Raw genomic sequence first — 22,824 nt, forward strand, 5'->3', positions numbered from 1 at the left:
CATCTGTTGTTTTTGTGAAACTTGTAAATGGTCCAACTTCGTTTCAAGGTTCTCCAGGATATTTTGGTTTTTTAGTTTCGATGGAACAATATTTGGTCTAAATTGGCCTTCCTCAACATCAACATCAGGCATTCTAGAAACAACCTTTACATCATCCACCAAGGCCACAACTGAATCCCTCTCATAATAAGGTTTTAGCATGTTTACGTGACAGAGTTGTGTTTTCTTGCGTCTATCTGGTGTTTTGATTATATATGTTAGATCAGTCACTCGAGATTCAATAACATAGGGTCCAGAAAAACGAGCTTGCAAGGGATTATTTTGGCTAGGGAAAAATACCAACACCTTTTGCCCCACTGCGAATGTCCTAGGCCGAGCACGTCTATCAAAATATGTCTTCATTCTTATCTGGCTTGTTTTCAGATTCTCTCTCGCTAGCTGGCAGACTCTCTCCAACCCAGTTTTAAATTTTTGGACATAGTCCAACAGACTCAAGTGAACTTCCTCATTAACCCATTGCTCTCTCAACAACTCCAAAGGTCCTCTCACCCTATGTCCAAACACAAGCTCAAAAGGACTAAATCCTATTGACTCCTGGATGGATTCTCTAACGGCAAACAAAAGTAAATGGATACCTTCGTCCCAATCCTTGGTGTTTTCAAAGCAATAAGTCTTCAGCATATTTTTGAGAGTAGAATGAAATCTCTCCAGAGCTCCTTGAGATTCTGGGTGATATGCAGATGATACAATCTGCTTTGCTCCCAGCTCATAGACTATTTGTTGAAAAATTTTTGACATAAAATTACTACCTTGATCAGATTGGATTTCTTTTGGCAAACCAAACAAGGTAAAAAATTTTACAAGAGCCTTTGACACCGTCTTGGCCTTAATATTTCTAAGGGGTATTCCCTCTGGAAATCTAGAAGTGGCACACATGATGGTTAACAAATACTGATTTCCAGTCTTAGACTTTGGTAATGGGCCAACACAGTCCACAATCACCTTCGAAAAGGGCTCACCAAAAGCAGGAATTGGTTTCAAAGGAGCCACAGGGGGTTTTTGATTTGGTTTACCTACCATCTGACATGTGTGGCAGGTTCGACAAAACATCACCACATCTTTTCTCAAACCAGGCCAATAGAATTGTTTCAAGATCTTCCCTACAGTTTTATTCACACCAAAATGACCACCCAAAGGCATACTATGGGCCAGGTTTAAAATCTCATCCCTATAAACTTTTGGAACAACAACCTGATGAATAACTTCCCATTCCTCAGTAACAGGAACATGAGGAGGTCTCCATTTCCTCATTAACACTCCATTTTTGACATAGTATCCAGTTGGCACCTTTTCAATCTCCTCGCATGAGAGTGCTTTTTCTTTCAATTCTGTCAACTCAGGGTCCTTTGTCTGTTCCACCATAAAATCCTTCCTCGACAAAGACAAATCTTTAAATTCAGGCTCACTGTAAGGATGTTGATCCTCCAGTGAAGACAGAAAAGTCTCAGATAAGGCATCAAAATTTTCTTCCTGTTTAGGACTGTCACAAGGAACCACATCAGACTGCATCGGACTGTCTGTCTTGGCTAATTCTCTAGCTCTAGCTCGAGTCACCGCACATGATGGGTAAACATCTGGATCATTCTCAGACTCATCAATCCTTGGTTTGGTTGTTAACCGTACCACAGGATCACTTTCTCCATTTGCAAGGTCATTTCCCAATAACAAAGAAACTCCTTCCACTGGCAAACTAGGTCTTATCCCTATCTCGACTGGTCCTTCTACGAACTTTGACTTTAAAATCACCCTGTGAAAAGGGACAGACATGGTCTCACCTGTAACGCCTCGTACTAGATTTACTTCACCAGTGTCACTTTCTTCACCAAAATTTAAAACACTGTCCAGCAAGAGAGATTGACTAGCCCCAGTATCTCTAAGAATTTTCACTGGCACCTGGGGTGACTCATCATTCAGTGAAACAAAACCCTCTGATACATACGAACGGAATTCTTTTCTCACCTCCTCCAACTTTTCCGCTTTTCCCTCTTGCAAGGACTGATCTTTAACAGCATCTCCTGAACCTTTTTGATTTTTAATTGCCTGAAAGCAAGCATTGGGCCCAGCTTCCTTCTTTTTCTTCAAAAGGGCACAATTAGATATCACGTGGCCAGGTTTCCTACAGTAATAACAAGTACGCTCAACAGGTTTCTCCAGCCCTGGCTTCTTTTCATCCTTTCCTTTTTGATTACCTCCCAATTTAATCTCCGGTTTACCTGGATTGTCTTTGTAACTCTTTTGAAAGGTTTTAGGTTGTCCCCATTTGGATTTATGGGTTAAAGCATAATCATCTGCCAACCTAGCAGTTTCTTGTAAAGTTTCCACTGCCTTTTCATTTAAATATGTTGTTAATTCAGCTGGAACACATCTTTTAAAGTCTTCCACCAGTATCAATTCTGTCAATTTATCGTAATCCCCATCTACATTTTTAGCCAGGCACCATCGTTCAAAACATATTCTCTTTCCATTGGCAAATTCCATATAAGTCTGATCTGCAGATTTCCTCAAGTCTCTGAATTTTTGTCTATAAGCCTCAGGGACCAATTCATAGGCCTTCAATATAGCTTGTTTTACCTTGGTATAATCAGCTGCATCCTCAACAGACAAAGCAGAATAAGCTTTTTGAGCTTTACCTTTAATCACACTCTGTACCATAAGAGCCCATCCTTTCCTTGGCCAGTTTGAACTCACAGCAACCTTTTCAAAATGTTGGAAATACTGATCAACCTGATCTTCTTCAAACGGAGGGACTAATCGAACCTCCCTGCTGGCTGAAAAACCATCATCAGAATCAGATTCCGAACTCCTACGCTTCATTTGTAACTCATGCTGCCTCTTTTTCTCCTCGTTATCCAGCTCCATCCTCTTCAATTCCATCTGCTTCATTGCTAGATCAGCCTCTATCTTCATCTGAGTTAGCTTTTGTTCAGTCTCTAATTTCTTTTGTTCGGCCTCTAATCTCTTTTCCTCTCGTTCGGCCTCTAATTTATTTTGTTCTCGTTCGGCCTCTAATCTCTTTTGCTCTCGTTCAGCTTCTATCTTTAACTGGGTTTGCTCTCGTTCAGCCTCTATCTTTGCCAGCTGCACCTGTGCCTCAGAAATTGCTATTTCACTGCCAGGAAACTGTTTTAACACTTCCTTCTCAAACACCTTCTTTTCCACATAATGGCCAGCTATCAGTCTCTGAATATCTGCCTTTCTCATAGACTGCTTTACTTCTGTAAGGTTTAGCCTTGTAGCAATCTTTATCAGATCATCCTTTTTCGCCACCTCCAATCCCTTTTGGGTTGGTGACTCCAAAAATGCCTTAATATCCATTGCTGCTGGTTTCCACACACACAAGCCAATTAAAAAAGAATTTATCAGACCTCCCTCAAAAATCTTTGGATTGAATCCCGAACAAATCTCGTCAATCTGGGGAACGATCCCAGATGACACTCGTTAACCTTGGGAACTATCCCGGACGAGCCCCCAATTTTGTCACGAACCAGCAACAAAAGAAACACACTGAGCATGATTCAGTGTTAAAAACTATTTTATTAATCACTACTTATGATAATACGTAAAATAAAAGTAAAAATGTTAGTATGTTAGAATTCAAAAATGTTAAACCTCGAACGTTAACCCCAAAACTAAACTCTTCGTGTGTGTGTGTGACAAAGTCCAAAACTCCCAGTTCCTGAATGGTTCTTAAAGTTCAGTTCCGCAAGCCATAAGGTGAAACATGAGCAAGGGCTTCTTCAACAACCACCGTTGTCTGAAGATAAGATGTAGATGTAGAAAAACTTAGAGAGAGTACATACGAAATCCAAATGTTCCACGATGGAACCCAAACGACACTTCAGTGTTTACTCGGTAGTGACTTCCTCACCCCGAAAAGCATCCGAACCGTGGTCGTCCACATACAAATACCTGTTTCCTTCTACAGGTCAGCAACAAAGTGAACTCCACCGGATTACTTCCAACTTCCATACATGGATTTCAGTGGCAAACACAGTTATTGTTTCTCATCCATCGATAGAGAAAACAAGCAGGCTGGTGTCTCTCTCCCTTCTCTCTCTCTCTCCTTCTTCTTCTTCAACAACGTCATTACGTCCTTTATCTTCTATTGACGTAAGCACGCCCCACACACACATACACACACACACTCTATCTTAAAGGGACTTTCACTGAGTCCGTAACAGAAACACATTCTGGATATTAGTTATTGTCTCAGAACAATTTTAGGACTGTAGCCAAACGACACACAGGATCCTTTACTCATTTAACTCCCCTGTGTTTTCTGGGCTCAGTTGCAAACAGGCCAGTTTCTGTGGGATGACAACAAATCTGATGTGACAAAATGGGAATGAATGATATGGAGGCAAAACTGTAATTTAACCATGACTGACTTTTAAGGGGAAGGTGGTTCAGGTTCTGCCTAAATATACTTCCATGAAGTTAAAGGAAAATGAAACTAAAGCCAGACCTCTCTTACTAGCCAAAGGGATAGAGAATAAAATAAAGCAAAAACAAAAGGAGCCTGAAGACCCACACCTCAAGGTTCAACAAGTATTTTCCCCACAGCTGTCAGGTTCTTGAACTGATGTGAAGTACCTTAACACTATTTCCGACCATATTTCTTTTTCTCTCTCTCAACTTGTATTAATATTGTTATGTTTATTTTGTTGTGTAAGTTATGTATAATTTATATTTATGTTAACTTATGTTTGTCATGTTGTAATGTACTGTACTGCTGCTGCTGCAAAAACATAATTTTCATGGCATTTATACCCTGAGTACATATGCCAATGACAATAAACTTGAACTTGAATTTGAAATCAAAGGGAAAATGACAGATGTAAGTTTGTTAACACAAATAAGAACCATGCTGATTATTTAAAGTTAAGAAGAGAAATAAAATAAAATAAATAAGAGGAAAAGAGATATTATGAGAAAAGGCTGGCAGCAAACGAAAAAGGTAATCTGAAGAAGTGGCACAGATAGTAAAGTTGTTGCCTCACAGGGTCAGAGATCCAGGTTCAATCCCAATGTCGGGTGCTGTCTGTGTGGAGATGCACAGTCTGCCTGTGACTGTATAGGTTACCTTCTGGGTGTTCCAACACCCTCCTTCATCCCAAAGACATGCAAGCTGGTAGGCCATTGTAAATTGCCTCTCAAGTGGGTGAGTGGTGGAGTTGGGGGGGGCAAGTTGATGGGAATGTAGGCAGAATAAAATGGGAATAGTGTAGAATTAGTTTAGGTGGGTTATTGATGATCAGTGCAGACTCTGTGACTAAGAATTCCGTTAAGCATGTGAAAGAGGAAACGAGAGAAGCAGTGGGCTGATCAATCACCAAAAAGGAGCACTGCCACCATTCATGGAAACAGAAGGCATCGCTGAAGTGCTAAATGAGAACTTTACAAGCATGGTAGTGTAGCGGTTAGCATAACGCTTTACAGCGCCAGCAACCCGGGTTCAATTCCGGCCACTGTCTGTAAGGAGCTTGTACGTTCTCCTCGTGTCTGCATGGGTTTCCTCCGGGTGTTCCAGTTTCCTCCCACATTCCAGAGACGTACAGGTTAGGAAGTTATGGGCATGCTATGTTGGCGCCGGAAGCGTGGCGACACTTGCGGCCTGCCCCCAGAACACTCTACGCAACAGATGCATTTCACTGTGTGTTTCAATGTACATGTGACTAATAAAGATATCTTATCTTAGGATGAAGATGGTGCTGGAGACTCAGCAAAGGATGTTATTGAGCTGTGGGATAGGCTAAAAAATGGCAAAAGGGAGGTAATACAAAGGCTAGCTGAACTGGTCCAGAAGGAAGGGTGGAAATTGAAAAGGTATTGGCCATAATCTTCCAAACATTTGCAGACAGTTGATGGTGCATGGTGAAAATATAGCACCCTTGCTCAAAACAGGATCCAAGATAAATTCAACAAAGACAGACTAATTAGGGATAGGAGATTTAAAGTGGATCTGATGCGGAACTTTTTCACGCAAAGGGTGGTTGGAACCTGGAACACACTGCCTGAGGGGGTGGTGGAGGTACAGATTCTAACAACAATTTTAAGTACCACCCAGATATCAAGGCATAGAAGGCTATGGGCCAAGTGCTGGAAAATGGGAAGAGTATAGAGCTAGGTATTTTGTGGTCAGCAGTGGACTGAAGGGCTGCACGAGTCTACAAGGAGGATGCAAGCTATGAAGCCAATGGGATTTATCCACTTTTAATCTCCTTCCTTAAAGTTATTGTATATCCTTTATGTAAATAACATCTAGATTCCATCTAATATATGTGCACTGAGTAAATCAATATTAGCATTGTTCAATGCAGCCTTTAAAAAACCTTTTAGCTAAAAGGTAAACACAAACATGGACAATATTGAAACTACTTAAAATATAAGAATGACATATCAGAGAAGTCCATCAACCATCTGTTAAGCCATTTTCCCCTTCACTTGAAAGATATGCAACCTGAGTGAACTTTTACAGATATTTTCCAGTGATGGTTTTGAGGTAACAATTTAATAATGATAACCTACCTCATTCACCTCATCTATTAGATTCCATTCATTCAGCAGTTTCTTTAATACCATCACGTGACCATTCCTCGCAGCAAGATGCAAGGGCGTATTACCTTCCTGCACAATAAGATCAAATAACTTGTCATTCCTTATAATCAGTTGTGTAGAGTTAGAGTAGCCTGCTGTTGATCATTGAGCAAGGATTTATTAAGTGGGCTAACTGGATAGTTCTTTTAAAGAGCCAATACAAGACCAAATCTCTTGATTGTGCTATAAAATCATATAATTCAATTCTGCATTTGAAAAAAAATTACAGGAAAAGACCAGGCCACATAAAGGCAAATTATTGAGAACAAGAAAATACCAAACATCTGAAGCAGAAGCAAAATTGCTGGAAAAATTCAGCAAGTCCATTAAGCTACTGGTTGTAAACTTATTCAGATCTAACATAAGATCAGCATCTCAAATATAAATCATGTTTTTCGGTTTAATATTTCCCATGTTTTGTTATGCTTCAAAGGTAAACTTGATAGAAATCCAATTAAGAGAATTAGAATACATTTAGAAGAAGGATATTGCCAACAACGCACTAAAGTTGAGGAAGATTTTGTACAATGAGAACTGTGCATTCAGTTTACCTTATCCTTTTCCTGTGTGTTATAATCAAACTCCCTCAGTGCCTCAACCATCTCAAGGTGCCCGTTTTCAGCTGCCAAGTGATACGACATTTTGCCTTTCTACAAATGAAATCAGAATGTGTCAGCTCCCTATCCAACAACAATGATTCAAACCCAATCGCAAGTATCCCCTCAGCTTCTACTGGTACTGTCTTCAGATTTGCAACAAACACTGGATCAAACTGGTCTTTAGAGTGTCAGACGCAGAGGGGAGACCTGACACAAGTTTATAAAATTATGAGAGGCATAGATAGTGTAGACAGTCAGAATCCTTTTCCCAGGGTAGAAATGTCAAATACTACAGGACATGTATTTAAGGTGAGAGGGCTAAAGTTTAAAGAGATGTGTGGGGCATGTTTTATTTTTCCAGAGGGTGGTAGGTGTCAGGGCTAGTGGTAGAAACAGATATGATAGTGGTGCTTAAGAGGGTTTTAGATAAGATATGAATATGCAGGGAATAGAGGGATATGGATCATGTTCAGGCAGAAGCAATTTAGTTTAACTAGGCATTGTGTTCAGCACAGACATTGTGAGCCAAAGGGCCTGTTTCTGTGCTGTTCTGTGTTCAAACCTGGAAGCATACTTTAGTCATATCCAATTTATTCAGAAATGCTTGAAGTGGCCCAGTTTAAAAATCATTGGGCTTGGTCATGTTGATTCCTGACACCTTTAAATATGCAAGTGTAGAGGATCAGAATATCTATTTCATGGACAATTACTTGATGCACAATGCACTTCTGATCCCTAAATATGAAAATGATCTTCCTCCAATTCAAAATCATTCCACTCTCTTCCCTCCTGTAGGCATCCCAATATCTTCCAAGTTATGAGGAAGATATTTAATTTACTTCATAGCCATCAGCACACCTTTCTCAGTAATCCTTCCTCCTTCCTTTTTGCATTGTGCCTAACATCTCACTCAACAGATTGTGAATTTAGTGAAAACAAGCAGTAAACGAGACCATAAGGCCATAAAACATCGACACAGAATTAGGCCATTCAGCCCATTGAGTCTGCTCTGCCATTTGATCATGGCTGATTTAGTTTTCCCTCTCAACCCCATTGACATCCTTACTAATCAAGAACCTATCAACCTCCACTAAATATGCCCAATGACTTGGCCTCCACAGCCGTCTGTGGCAATGAATTCTACAGATTCACTACCCTCTGGCTAAATAAATTTCCCCTCATCTTTGTTCCAAAGGGATGTCCTTCTATCCTGAGGTTATGTCATCTGGTCCTCCACTCTCCCCACTACTGGAAACATCCTCTCCATGTCCACTCTATCCAGGCCTTTCAATATTCGGTAGATTTCAATGAGATTTCCGCACCCCCCCCCCCCCCCCCCCCAATCCTTCTAAACTCCAGCGAGTACAGGCCCACAGGCCAAGAGCCATCAAGCACTCCTCATATGTTAACCCTTTCATTCCTGGGATCATTCTCGTAAACCTCCTCTGGACCCTCTCCAATGCCATCACATCCTTCCTTAGATACGGGGCCCAAAACTGCTCACAATAGTCCAAATGTGGTCTGACCAACACTTTATAAAGTCTCAGCAGTACGTCCTTGCTATTATATTCTAGTCCTCTCGAAATGAATGCTAACATTGCATTTGCCTTCCTTACTACCGACTCAACCTGAAAGTTAACCTTTAGGGAATCCTGCACTAGGACTCCCAAGTCCCTAGTCATATCCTCATCCAAAATAGGAAGTCATACCCCTAGCATTGGATTACTGAGTTCTGCATTACTGGTAAATTAAAGAAAATTAAATATGATCTTTTAAATATTTGACTCATGGCAAATTCCTTGGCAGGGAAAGGCAGTGGATAAATGTTAGTTCTCTACCAGAATTTAAAAATACTGCACCTTGTTCATTAAGGATTTTCACTGAATTATTTTTATTAGTCCAAATTGAGGAATGTTAAAACTTCAGGCATTTAACATTCCTCAATTTGGATCCATAAAAATATTTGCCATTTAAAAGAGGAAAAAATGTAGTTTACTGATTTCTAACAGGTTCAATTTATTTATAAGTACACAGCTGTTAACGCTGGAAGAGACATATTACTTAATATTATCCCCGGGATCTCAGTCTGACTCAGATTGAATAAGGGAATGTTTTCCAACACTGTTGCTGAAGGGTTCCAATCAAAAGTTTAACATAACTTTCTCTTTCAGAAAGGAGCCAACATGGCGTTTATGTTCTAAAAGAAGGTAAAGAGCAGGTCATTGTTTTACAGCCTCTCTCTGTGTTTTGTCTTGGAGTGCCTGGGATGAAAGAGATAGAAATTGACTTCACTGGGTTTCTTTCTACACATCAGATTCACGGGTGGAGTGAGGTCAAACCAATCAAGAGATGCTGCTGTTGCCAAAATGTGGCAGCAAACTACATGTGAATGAAGGAAATAAGGTATGCAGACTTTGGGCATGCCCCCCCACCCAACCCACACAAACACCTCCATATATACTCTGGACACTGGACACAGAGTCCACACAATACTACGCCTTAGCATGCAGTTAGCGATCAGGCCTCAGGGGAACAAGTATTGAAAGGAGTATTAGCAGGCACATCCACAGCAAGAGCAGAAATTTCGGGTGACAACAAAGTGTTTTCACAGGCAACTCACTAGCTATCTTTTATCCCAGAGATGTGTCCCAAAGGCCAACTGCAGCAATTTCTATCACCACACTGAGCTGGGGTCAATCTGGAAGAGGCAGATGAATATTGCCTGTCTCATGTAAAGGACCAAGGGTTTGAATTATGGCTGGGATCTGCAATTATCACTGGAATAAATAATGGTGTAACCATGACATAGAAGAACCACAAGTCAAGATTATGAGTTTCTGAGTTAGATCAAATTTATTACATTGTTTCAGTTTCCCCTTTTCATGTGTTGGTATGTAATGTTCTGAAAAGATTTGGTAATATGGAACCACCTCTTGAGTTGTGACTCACCTACCTCTGTGGGTTTATTTAAATCCAACTGCAGATCTTTTACTATACATTGTACAATTGAAATTTGATTATTCTGGGCAGCACAATGCAATGCGTTCAATCCTTCCTAAAGACAAAAACAAGTTCATTTAGCTTTCCACAATGGGAATTTTCTTTTAATATTTTGCAATGAGTCATTACTGTCAAACTGAAACCTCTCTCAGAAAATGTTTAGCTTCCTACTGTGTTATAATCTGAGTATTCATAATATCAGCCTTTGAAGTCCAGAAATATGCAGATTGTTTGTAGACTTTAGTCAGTGACATGCTGGTATGTAAACTGTACTCCACAGATCATTCACTGTGAATCCTCTCCTTAAACATGTTGGTCAGATAGTCAAAATTAAAATCAAGAGAGTTTGAGATTTAATTTGAAGCATGCACATAAATCACATAATTCTGGTGGGGTCACAATGTACTGTTGTTTTGAGTTTAATAGCTAGCTTCAACTATTTTATCATTATCAAGGAAGGTAAAGGTTATTTCATACAGAGAAAGTTATTGCATTAGTATCACAAATAGTATTTTTAAAAGCTAATTAAGTTCAATTGACACATAAAGCAAAGGGGTAAGCCTTAAGAGTCCCTCCACTGTACTCCACTAATCTCAAAGGTAAAAACAGTATCTGTTAATATACTGATCCAAACCTGACACTGAGTCCCAGGTTCTGAGTTCCAGAACTTTGAAGCTAGTCTTGAGAGAATCTATCTCATCTGTGGAGCAGCTAGTAGGGGTGGTGCAGCCCAAAAATGGAAATGAAAAATTAGCCATGTGTCTCTCTTCCAATTGCTGGAATTAATATTAATTTACATCAGGGGAAGACACCATCAGCTTGGTTATGATGCCTTCCACAGTGAACTATCCATCAGCTTCAGCGGTACTAGACAGGAAGTAAAGAATGCCAGCTGGACAAGACATGATCAGTTACAGGCACCTTATACCTTCCCAAAAGATCATTCCTGCATAATTGGAAGAAATCCATTGAGGGGAAAATTGTAAATGAATGAGAAGAACATTTTTATTGTTGCACACTCACTGATAGTATGATACTGTTGTCTAAGGGGAATCTATAAGAGGCCGATCAACTTGTGCTTCCCAATTACAGAATGGATAAGGAAAATAAAACTACATCATATATTTTCCAATACACAAACCAAAGCATGGATCATACTTTGGGTACCTCACGTAACAGGAGAGCACCTGTCATTCTTTAATATGACAGGGTAATTCAACACTCACCTCGTTTGTGGATTTTCGATCAACACCTTTCTCTACCAATAATTTCAAGATATTCAAGTGTCCGAACCAGGCAGCAAGGAGAAAGGCATCCATACCATGCTTCAAAGGAAAATGAGAATATTTCCAACATTAACAAAAACATCATTCCACAAATCTCCATTCAGAACCCAGTGATTACAGAGAAAATACAGTTACTGTTATGATCAAATGCTGAAGAGGCTACTTATTCCATCATGTTCATACTGGCTCTTAGTAAAGGTTACTACTTATTCCCATTTACCTGCTCTTTCATTCTAGTTCCACAAACGTTTCTTCACCATAGCCCCATAATGTTTTCCTTTTGAAATATTTATTCAATTTGTTTTTGATAGTTACTATTGTATCTATTCAACTACTCTTTCACATGGCATATTCCAGAGCATAACTTGGCACGTAAAGGAGTTCCTCCTCATCTCCCACTGCTTCTTTTGTCAATACTATTTATATTGCTTGTGTAGTCAAATTCTGGCTAGTTATTTGTTCTTCAAGATTTGGTGCAGGTTATTTTGTTGTCTAATAGAAGCAAAAGAAAATTATTCATTTTCCAGTACATCACAGAATCCCAGAATTGTTTCAGGAGTGAAGCAGACCATTCAGTCTGTCAAGCCTGTAGTGGAATCATGTAAAGCAATCCAGCTGGTCCCACCCCCCTGCTCTCTTCCTCACAGCCCAGTAAATTCTTTATTTGCAGATACTTACCCAGCTTGCCTTTGAACAATACAACTGAATCAGCTTCCACTACTTCCCTGCCAGTGCATTCCTGGTCTGAACTGATCAGCGTATGAAAAAGTTTCGTCTCTTGTCACTTCTGATTCTTTTGCCACTTATCTTCATTCTATGTCCTCTAGTTCCTGTTTGCTCCAGTATTGGGAACAGGTTCTCTCTACTGTCTATACCCTTCATGATCTTCTCACAAGTGGGGCCCAGTGCTGGACACAATACTCCAGTTCTGTTCTACAATGGTTTATCGTGTTTCCTTGTTCTTATATTCCATGCCTCTTTCTATAAAGCCCAGGGCCTAAATCTTTTTTTACAGTCACTTTCTTAATCAGCCCTGTCACTTTCAACCAATTATGCATATGTGCCCCTTAAGATCTCCTTGTTCTTGAACACCTTTTTGAACTTTGCCTCTACTTTATATCGTTTCCCCTCATCCTTCCTCCTAAAATGTAAAATTTCATATTTTTCAATATTAAATTTCATCTGCCAGCTCTCCATCCCTTCCACAAGCCTGTCAATATTGCTGTAAAGTCCAGTTCTATCTTCCTCATGGGTAAACCTGCCTCCACGTTTTGACTCATTTGCAGCTTTGGAAATTATGCCCGGTACACCGACGTCTAAGTCATTAACAGATATAAAGAAAATCAGCAATTCTTGAACCAACCCCGGGGAATTCCACTATAAATCTCCTTCCATTCCAAAAAAAGCTCTTACTACTGCATTCTGTTTCCCATTACTTAGCTAATTTTCCACCCACGCTACTTATGGTTCTTTCATTCCTCAGCCTTTAATCTTGGAGACAGGCTTTTTATAAGATACTTCTTGAAATGTCTTTTCAAATTAAATTTACAGAAATACTTCTCTCATCAACCCTCTCTAACATGTTATCAAAAACTCTATCAAGTTAGAAAGGTATAATTTGCCTTTAAGAAATCCCTGCTGGCTTTCTCTAATCCACCCACACTTGTATAAGTGAGTGATAATTCTGTACCTGGTTTTCTCAAGTTCATCAATAATCAATTGTAGTTCTGCACTGGTTTCATTTACTTGTCCACCAAAGTTTTGTGGATTATTTTATATTAAAGAATTTTTCAATTTGGAATCACATGAAATTGAAAGGGATTTGTTCTGGTGCATGAGAAAATTGCATATATGATGGATCAAAATATATTAATTTCATTCCAGATTAATATTTACATACTAAAATATGCAAAGTAAACACTAGCTTTATTCCTGAACTGTCAGTGATAAATTAGGCATTAGCAGGTTGTGTAAAACAGGCAATATTGAACCTTTTGCCCATTATACCACTCTCCCAACTTGATTTCCCCTGAAGTCAATGAAAATAAAATTACAGAAAGATAATAATGGAAGGCTGATCTATCACTCATTTTACTGTACTACCCAAGTCAAAATTACTCCCTGGAATGTTTTAACTGCTATTACATCGTTTTTGAAAGTCAAATTTATCACGGACTGCATTATGAAAACATACAACTAACATTTTACAATCATCTGGCAGCAGGAAGTCCACTAACCTTATCTTTAATATCCACCCTGGCATTGTGGTTCAGAAGAAAAGCAACGGCACTTTCACTCTGGTTGGCAACAGCAAAATGAAGGGCAGTACGATCCAACTGCTCAGAAACAAATGCAGGGTTAAAGACAACAAATTTTCCTTGAGCTATTATTATAAAATCTTTACTGTAACATTTTTAATTCTGGAGAAGAGTCCTTTTTTTAACATGTGATGGATGTCTTCTTGATAAAAACACTAATGGTTTATATAAACAAAAATAAGCAGCTGAAATTAGGAGAAGCAGGGAATGAGAAGGAAGAACAACAGAAACAACAGAAAAAAAGACAGAGCTAGGAAGAGAAGAACAGACAGAAACACAGGTAGCATAACAAGTATGTTAGTGGTACAGTAGTTAAGTTTCAGAACTGTAATCCAGAGATTTAATTTAACAATCCAGAGACCAATATTCAAATCACAACATGGCAACTGTAAAATTTACATTCAGATTAGTAATCTGGATTTTTAAAAAAAAATCTAGTCATTAGTAACAATGACCACAGAACAACAAGATTACCATCTGGTTATTTATGTTCTTCAGGGAAGGATATCTCACATCTTTCCCTGGTCTGGCATTTATGTGACTTCAGACCCATCAACATGTTGACTTTTACAAGCCTTCTGTTCAAGGACAAGTAAGGATGGGCCACTTAACAGCCAGATTCTGAAAAGATGCATGAATAAAACAAACCATGCACATGAATGAAACCCACAGCTCCTCTTGTTATTTAATAAAATAGGACATGTCTATAGATTAGAAATTACTGCAGGCAAGATGAATGTTTGACATGTTCATATGACATTTGGTTATCTGCTACTTTATCAAAGATATTGTGCATGTAAGCATGTACAAAATAACACTGCAAAGGAGACCCACAGCAGTTTGCCCAGTAGTGCATTTTTTGTACACACGTTACACAAGGATTTGAGCACTGGAGTCACAGAGTAATACTGCATGGAAACATGTCCTTCAATCCCAACTCATCCATGCAATCCAGATTCCCATCTAACCTAATCCCATTTGCCTGTGTTCGGCCCATATCCCTCTAAACCATTCCTATCCATGTACTTGTCCAAATGTCTTTTAAATGTTGTTATTGTACCTGCCTCAAGCACTTCCTCTTGCAGCTCGTTCCATATACTATACACACCAACTTCAGTGTGAAGAAGTTGCCCCTCAGGTCCCTTTAAACCTTTCACCTCTCACGTTAAACCTGTGCTCTCTAGTTTTTAGTTCCCTTTCCCTGGGAAAAAGACTGTGTGCATTCACCCTATTTATATCCCTCATGACTTTATACACCTCTAGAAGGTCACCCCTCAATCTCCTGCATTCCGAGGAATAAAGTCCTAGCCTGCCCAACCTCCCCCTATAACTCAGCCTCGAGTCCTGGCAGCATCCTCGTAAATCCTCTCTGCACTCTTTCCAGTTTAATGCCGTCTTTCCTATAGCAGGATGACCAAAACTGTAACATAATATTCCAAGTGCAGTTTCACCGTTTTGTACAACTGCAACATAACATCCCAACTACTAAACTCAATGCCCTGCCTGATGAAGGCCAGCATGCCAAACGCCTTCTTCACCACCCTATCTACCTGTGATACTGCTTTCAGTGAACTAAAGTGACTGCAATAGTTATGCTTGCCCCAGAGGCATTCCAGTTGAAACTAACCTACATAAATTGACAGCAGACCTGCACCTAATAAAAGGAAGGTAACCATAGACTCCAATGAAGTCAGTGTTCAGCTTTCAGATCACTGACAATAATATCACCAAAGGTACAAGTATGGGCACTCCATTTCAACTATGTTTGCCCCATTATAGGAAGGATGTTGAGGCTTTGGAGAAGGTGCAGAAGAGGTTTACCAGGATGGTGTCTGGATTAGAGGAAGATATTGGACAAACTAGGGATGTTTTCTCTGGAGCAGCAGAGGCTGAGGGGAGACCTGATAGAAGTTAATAAGATTTTGAGAGGCATAGATAGAGTGGACAGCTGGTATCTTTTTCCCAGGGTCAAAATGTCTAATACTAGAGGGCATGCATTTAAGGTGAGAGGGGGGAAGTTCAAAGGAGATGTGCAGGGCAAGTTTTTCTTTACACAGAGAGTGGTGGGTGCCTGGAATGCACTGCTGGTGGTGGTGGTGGAGGCAGATAAGATAGAGGAGTTTAAGAGGCTCTTAGATAGGCACATGAATATGCTGAGAGTGGAGGGATACGGACCATGTGCAGGCAGGAGGGATTAGTTTAATTAGGTGTCATTAGCTGAATTATTTCGGCAAAACATCATAGGCTGAAGGGCCTATTCCTGTTCTGTACTGTTCTATGTTGACCAAGAGATCCCAGTGAAGGAGGCAGTGTTGGCCAGAGATCCTGCACTTTATGGGAATAGAGAAGCCAACAAGATCCAAAATAAAGAAGTAGTTGGAAGAGGTGGCCAGACAGATCAATGTCCACTGTCTTGAACCAAGGACCTGGACTTACTGTTATCAGATTTCTTCTGATGAAGTATCCCTTACCAGCTGCGCCAAGTTGCCATGGCAGGATGTAAACCATATAAATCATAGCTTGGAATCTTTTCTATACAGGAATTGTATTTATGATATTATTAAATTATGTGATTAATCACAAGGCTTCAGACCCAATACGGTCATGTATTCATGGCCTCTGTGTAATATAGAAAGGGTGCCTGTATTGTCGGTTCAAGAACTGCCACTTGAGTGTCTGTCATCAATACCCACAGATGGTCTTGATCTTGGTGTGATGGATAGACCTGGAAGAGTCATAGAGTAATACAGCATGGAAATAGGCCATTCAGCCCAACTTGTCTATGCCGACCATCTAGACCAGTTATATAAATAGACAAGGTATTAACCTCTTTTATATATGCAAGAGAGTAATAGTACAAATATGGGTCTTGTTGCTGCTGTTCAGATCTGTTTTCCTGTGCACGGATTACACTGACTGCTAATTACATATGTAAATCAGTGTTTCAGGGAAGGTACAAGGGAGATAACAATTAGATTTTGCACAAGTTCTAACATCACAGAATGCCACATTCAAAAACTGCATGATGCACTATGCATGCTATAAGAACCTAATTTCATGTTACCAATTAATCACGTGCTACATAAAAATGTTGAATTTTTTGCCCACCAACACACTTAACATGCAACACATGGATTTTTCCCTCCAGAAAATTACCAGATGCAGGATTGTATAATATTGGACTAATGCAACCTACTTTGTTACCATCAAAAGTAATTTAAGGCTTAATGTAATCAACTGTGCTAAGAGTGATGAATAAATGCCACCACCTCTTTGATGGGTGGGGATTACTACTGTTTAGCAGACCATGAGCTTGGTGCTAGGATTCAGGGCTTGGTTTTTCAATATTCAAGGATAAGACCATAAGACATAGGAGCAGAATTAGGCCATTTGGCTCTTCCAGTCTGCTCCAACATTCGATCATGGTGGATTTATTTTTCCCTCTCAACTCCATTCTCCTGCCTTCTCCCTGTAACCTTTGATGCCCTTACTAATGAAGAATCTATCAATCTCCACTTTAAATATACCCAATGACTTGGCCTCCACAACCGGCTGTGGTAATGAATTCCACAGATTCACCACCCTCTGGCCAAACAAATTCCTCTGTTCTAAAGGGACATCCTTCTATTCTGAGGCTGTGCCCTCTGGTCCTAGATTCTTCCACTACTGGAAACATCCTCTCCACATCCACTCTATCCAGGCCTTTCAATATTCGGTAGGTTACAATGAGATCCCTCCTCCTCCTCCTTCTAAACTCCAAAGAGTACTGGCCCAGAGCCATCAAATGCTCCTCATAATTTAACCCTTTCATTCTCGAGATCATTCTTGTAAACCTCCTCTGGACCCTCTCCAATGCCAGCACATCCTTCCTTAGATACAGGGCCCAAAACTGCTCACAATACTCCAAATGTGGTCTGACCAACACCTTATAAAGCCTCAGCATTACACCCTTGCTTTTATATTCTAGCCCTCTTGAAATGAATGCTTTTCTCCACGGATGCTGCCTGGCCTGCAGAGTTCCTCCAGCACCATCATGTTTTTCATCTAGATTCCAGCATCTGCAGTCCTTTGTTTCTCTGGTCTGTTGCACTTGGTGCTGTCAATGTAGCATGACCAACTGCAGACTAGGCAATTGCTCTGCAATAGTCATCTTGAGCTCCTGGTTGCCTGTCATTTCAACTCCCCTTCCCATCTCACACTGACTTGTATGTCCTCGGTCTTCTCCACTGCCACAGTCAGGCCAAAGGCAAACTAGAGGAAAAGCACCTCATATTCCACTTGGGTAGCCTACAACCCAATGGCATGAACATTGAATCTTCCAATTTTAGGTAACCCACTCCTCCTGGGATCCTTTCCCACTCCCACCAGCCCACACAGGGTCTCCCTCTCTCCCTTTGTGCACCTTTCTATCCCTCCCCTGTCATTATTTAGACACATCACCTTCCCCCATCTGATAAACCTATCTACCTGGATTTCTTTTCCCTTTGTTCAGCTTTCCTATCTCCTCCCCCAGCTGGTTCCATCATCTTTCCCTTAAGTGGCTCCACTTATCATCTACCAGCCTCTGTCTCACCCCTTCCTCTCAATTCAACATAATGGCTATCTTCCCTCCATACCCTCAGTCCTGATGTAGGGTCTTCAGCCGAAACGTCAACCATCCCTTTACCTTTGCAGATGCGGCTTGACCCCCTGAGTACTTCCAGGGGTTACTTTTTTTGCTCCAGATTCCAGCTTCTGCATTCTATTGTGTCTGTATTTTGATTAGATTTTAAACACTACTGCAAACAATTTTTAATTTAAGGAAATTATTCACTAATGTTATGACCTCACATAGGATGTTTAACTTACAACATTTAAAACTGCAGATTATTCTCGTTTCCAATCTCTGCAGTAATAATGACAATAATTGAGGGCCTGGCCATGGAATTGAAAGGAAATAGTAAACTCTTCTACAGCTTGTGCTAGATGTTTTTTTCCTTAGTCCTCTTATGAAAGATTATTATTCCTATTAAGAATCCATAGGTCGTGTTAAAATTAAGGAACAGCAAACTCACTGTAGAAAAGCATTCTTTATCAGACCAGCATCATTACTTACCTCAGTTCTGATGTTAATCTGGACATTTCGTGCTAAGCAATCTGTCAAAGCACCTACATCACCAGTTTTAGCTGCATTGTGGAATTTCTTCTCATCTGGCAACACTGCATTAGAAAGAGGAACATTAGCAGTTATCAGTATCATCTGTCAAATATTAATTACTAAACACTTACTACCAATGAAGCAATTTATAGATGTTTGCTTCTTTATGAATTGTAGCAATGTCTGAAAGCAAAAATTTGCATGTATGTCCTCTTCCAGATCCCTAGGTATGACACAATCAATGATTCACTTCCGAAGAGCACTTCCCATTGTAATACAGGCGAGGCAACCAGTGTGTGGCATTACAGATCACACAAATGGTGAAAGCGAGGTCTCATTGTAACTGCAGTGTGAGGAGAGAAAAAGGAATCTCCAGGAATTATAAAAAAATGAGGCAAGTTTGTCATCTGATCAACTTAAGTGTCTTACTTATTGGAAAAGGTGGAAAAGGATTATGGGAAATTAAGCCAAGCTAGTATAGGCAGTCTGAAGGTTACATTAGTAGATAATTAGAGTAGAGAAGTGCTCACACTGCAAGGCAGAGTTACTTAGAACAAAGATAGTCATGTGGGGAAGATAGAATTTAGTACTATGAACAGAAAAGCAAGGTTAAAGGATAAGCTAACATGTAATTTAGACAGAAAAACAGGTCCACAATTCTTTACATATACATGGCCAAGGGAGGAGTCCTGATCGACAAGAAGGATGGGGAAACTGCTGTCGAGCATGTCCAGCATAAATCAATAACTAATGATCACAATCCACAGAGAAAAGCAGGCTTTTGATGATTTATTGTGAAACTGTATAATCCACAAGTAAGTATTGTAACGTGAATATAGTACTTTATAGTAACTGGAAGTTTTTTGAGTCAGTGAAGCATTTTTGAGCTCTCACTCGAAGTGCTTCCTGGTGTACACTGCAAGCTAAGCCAGAATAAACCAATTTATTTGAGAACCTCACCATAGCTGAATGAGTTTGAGTTTTCTCCGGTGTGCCATCTCCGTCTAAGCTGTCATTAAAAGAGTCACTGGGTCCAACGTGAAAACCAGATACTGAGTGCGGGTGACAGGGAGAATGCTGGGAGTCTGTTTTGGTTGGTGGCCACGGGGGGTGGGGTGGGGGGAGGGTCTGGAAGGAAGTTTTAGGAAACAAGATAAGACATTTAGGACTGGGGTGCGGAGATTTTTAAGTGCTCGGAGGGTAAATGTTTGGAATTTTCTATGACAGAAGGCTGTGGAGATCAAGTTGCTTAATGTATTTAAGAAGGTAGATTTTTAGACACAGAAGTCATTATGGGGTAGTTATAGAAAGCAGGAGTATGGTATTAAGATAGAGGATCAGCTAAAATTGTACAGTATCAGTGCAGGCTTAAAGGGCTGAATGGCCTACTTCTGCTATTTTCTGTCTTTATATGTTTCTATGATGTAAATGGGTGGTGTACAAGCAATGTTCTGTGGAAAACGAAACACATCATACAGCAAGATGCTAATGGCTTACAGAGTGCTATCATTTTATTTCTAGTATTGATTTCTTAATTGTATTACTTTGCCAGAACTTTTCAATTATTTATAAAGATAGATTACTAACCTCACTATTTTATAATTAGATATGTCCTATAAGATTATGGTTTGTCATTTTGTACTGTATGCAAATACTGTCGAAGAAGAGATAACCATAACCTATCCATCATAACAATTAGTAAGCTTCTCAGGAATCTCACACTATGGTATTAAAATAAGGGGCATATCAGAGAGTTGTCAGTCATATCTTGGCCCGAGGCTCTCCTGTAGCCTCAACAGACTTAATGAGCCATGTATCAGTGGCGATATGTTCAGATCCAATATGTTCTGCAATTTTAAAAAGAAAGAAAAAATGATAATGGAAAATATAGAGAAAAATGAATTTAGATTGGGCCTTAGCCACTGTGCTGAAATTATAGAACAAAAGTAGAGATTGCCGAATACATGGTGTTGAAAAGACAATGCAATGAAAGTTTATGTAAGCACCTTATTGCAGGATATTGACGGTGGGGACAATACTGGTGCCTCAGATTGAAAGTTTTGTCCTACTCTTATTTTCTCATGTCACACTTACACACCATCTTTAAAAATATGCAGAACCAGGAAAATGGTTAATGTTCATAGCCATGTGAAATTTACAAAGACAAGGGAAAAATTGAACATGAAGCTGAGAGCAATAAATAATCAGACAGGAAGCTGTGCTGGAGACAGTATGCATTCAAGTACAGTAGGTTGATAATGGAGTTGCAATGTCTAACTCACCCTTTGGGTGGTAGTAGGAGAGATTCAAATCAGCTTTTCAGCACATCAAGTTTCTTTTAACTCAAAAAATAAGTCAGTCCTGTCTAAAACTAAAGCTGTGACAATCTTATTCTGAGCCTACAGTCTTGAAAGATCGTGCTGTCAGTTAAGCTAATGAAACTTACAAAAGCCTTGGAATACTTATAAAGGATTTATTTTTCACTAAACTGTAAACTACTTTTTACATATATCATGGTTTAATCATCTGATATTTATGTTCTGGAACTGCAGCATGATGGCTATGATTCATTTTCTATTCAGCTAAGTTTAATCAGCTCTTAGAGAGGACCATGAGCTCGCATCTTTCCTCTGTGAACAATGCACTCATTTGTATTAAACTACCCCTGTATTAAACAAGTGTGATTTCAGTGTTAATTTGCACGGGTTTAAATTTTTCCAATGTTCTTTCTCCACTGATTGTACACATGTACTTCACACTTACAGGCCATTCCTTGGTTATGAATGCCTCCCATAATAAGCTCCCATATTATTAAATAAACAAGCTCCCATAATATTATTAAATTCAAAAGTTTGATGTACATACATATATCCGATCCTATGAAGGGCAGAACTAGTTTCCTCTCTCTCTCCACTTTTAGTATCAGTCTTATGGAGTCGTAGAGTCATACAGCACGGAAACAGGCCCCTGGGACCACCTGGTCTATGCTGACCAGGATTCCCATCTAAGCTAGTCCCATTTGCCCATGCTTGGCCTATAACCCTCTAAACCTTTCCTGTCCATGTACCTGTCCAAGTGCCTTTTAAAAGTTGTTAATGTACCTGCCTCAACTACTTCCTCCGGCAGCTCATTCTACATACTGATGATCCTTTGGGTGAAAAAGTTGCCCATCAGGTTCCTATTAAATCTCTGCCTTCTCACCCTGAACCTATGTCCTCTAGTTTTTGATTCCCAAACCCTGCGGAAAATACTGTGCGTGCATCCACCGTCTATGCGCTTCATGATTTTATACACCTCTATAAGATCACTCCTCATTCTCCTATGCTCCAGTGAATAAAGTTCCTACCTGCTCAAACTCTCTCCATAATTCAAGTGCCGGCAACATCTTGGTAAATCTCCTCTGTACTCTTTCAAGCTTAATGGCATCTTTCCTATAGCAGACAACCGAACACAATATTCCAAATGCAGCCTCGCCAACGTCTTGTATAACTGCAACAAAATATCCCAACTTCTATACTCAATGCACTGAATGATGAAGGCTATCATGCCAAAAGCCTTCTTCACCATCCTGTCTACCTGCGATGCCACTTTCAGGGAACCATGTACTTGTACTCCTAGGTCTCTCTGTTGTACAACACTCCCCAGGGCCTTACTATTCACTGTGAAAGCCCTACCCTCATTTGTCTTCCCAAAATGCAACACCCCATACTTATCTGAATTAAAAACGAGGTGGACAGGTGAGTGATGGGGGAGGAGGAGACCGGGAATGTGGGTTACCTGAAATTGGAAACTTCAGTGTTCATACCATTGGGTTGTAAGCTGCACAA

The 22,824-nt window shown here is 39.9% G+C and overlaps 1 protein-coding gene across 4 annotated transcripts in view; it reads right to left on the reverse strand.

Moving 5' to 3' along the window:
• The window catches only part of LOC127572456 (ankyrin repeat and death domain-containing protein 1A-like), a 77,420-nt gene that overhangs the window by 53,507 nt on the left and 1,089 nt on the right, over positions 1-22,824 (reverse strand). For 3 of the 4 annotated variants that reach the window (XM_052019739.1, XM_052019737.1, XM_052019738.1), the window contains exons 2-7: positions 18,956-19,059; positions 13,780-13,878; positions 11,483-11,581; positions 10,210-10,311; positions 7,209-7,307; positions 6,589-6,687 (exon numbers count right to left, since the gene is read on the reverse strand). In XM_052019739.1, coding sequence (XP_051875699.1) covers positions 6,589-6,687; positions 7,209-7,307; positions 10,210-10,311; positions 11,483-11,581; positions 13,780-13,878; positions 18,956-19,059 — 602 coding nt within the window. The remainder of the gene's footprint in view (positions 1-6,588; positions 6,688-7,208; positions 7,308-10,209; positions 10,312-11,482; positions 11,582-13,779; positions 13,879-18,955; positions 19,060-22,824) is intronic. The other variant, XM_052019740.1, reaches the window with a different exon arrangement.

Source organism: Pristis pectinata, chromosome 7 (assembly GCF_009764475.1).
Source record: "Pristis pectinata isolate sPriPec2 chromosome 7, sPriPec2.1.pri, whole genome shotgun sequence".
In the NCBI taxonomy this organism is placed as follows: domain Eukaryota; kingdom Metazoa; phylum Chordata; class Chondrichthyes; order Rhinopristiformes; family Pristidae; genus Pristis; species Pristis pectinata.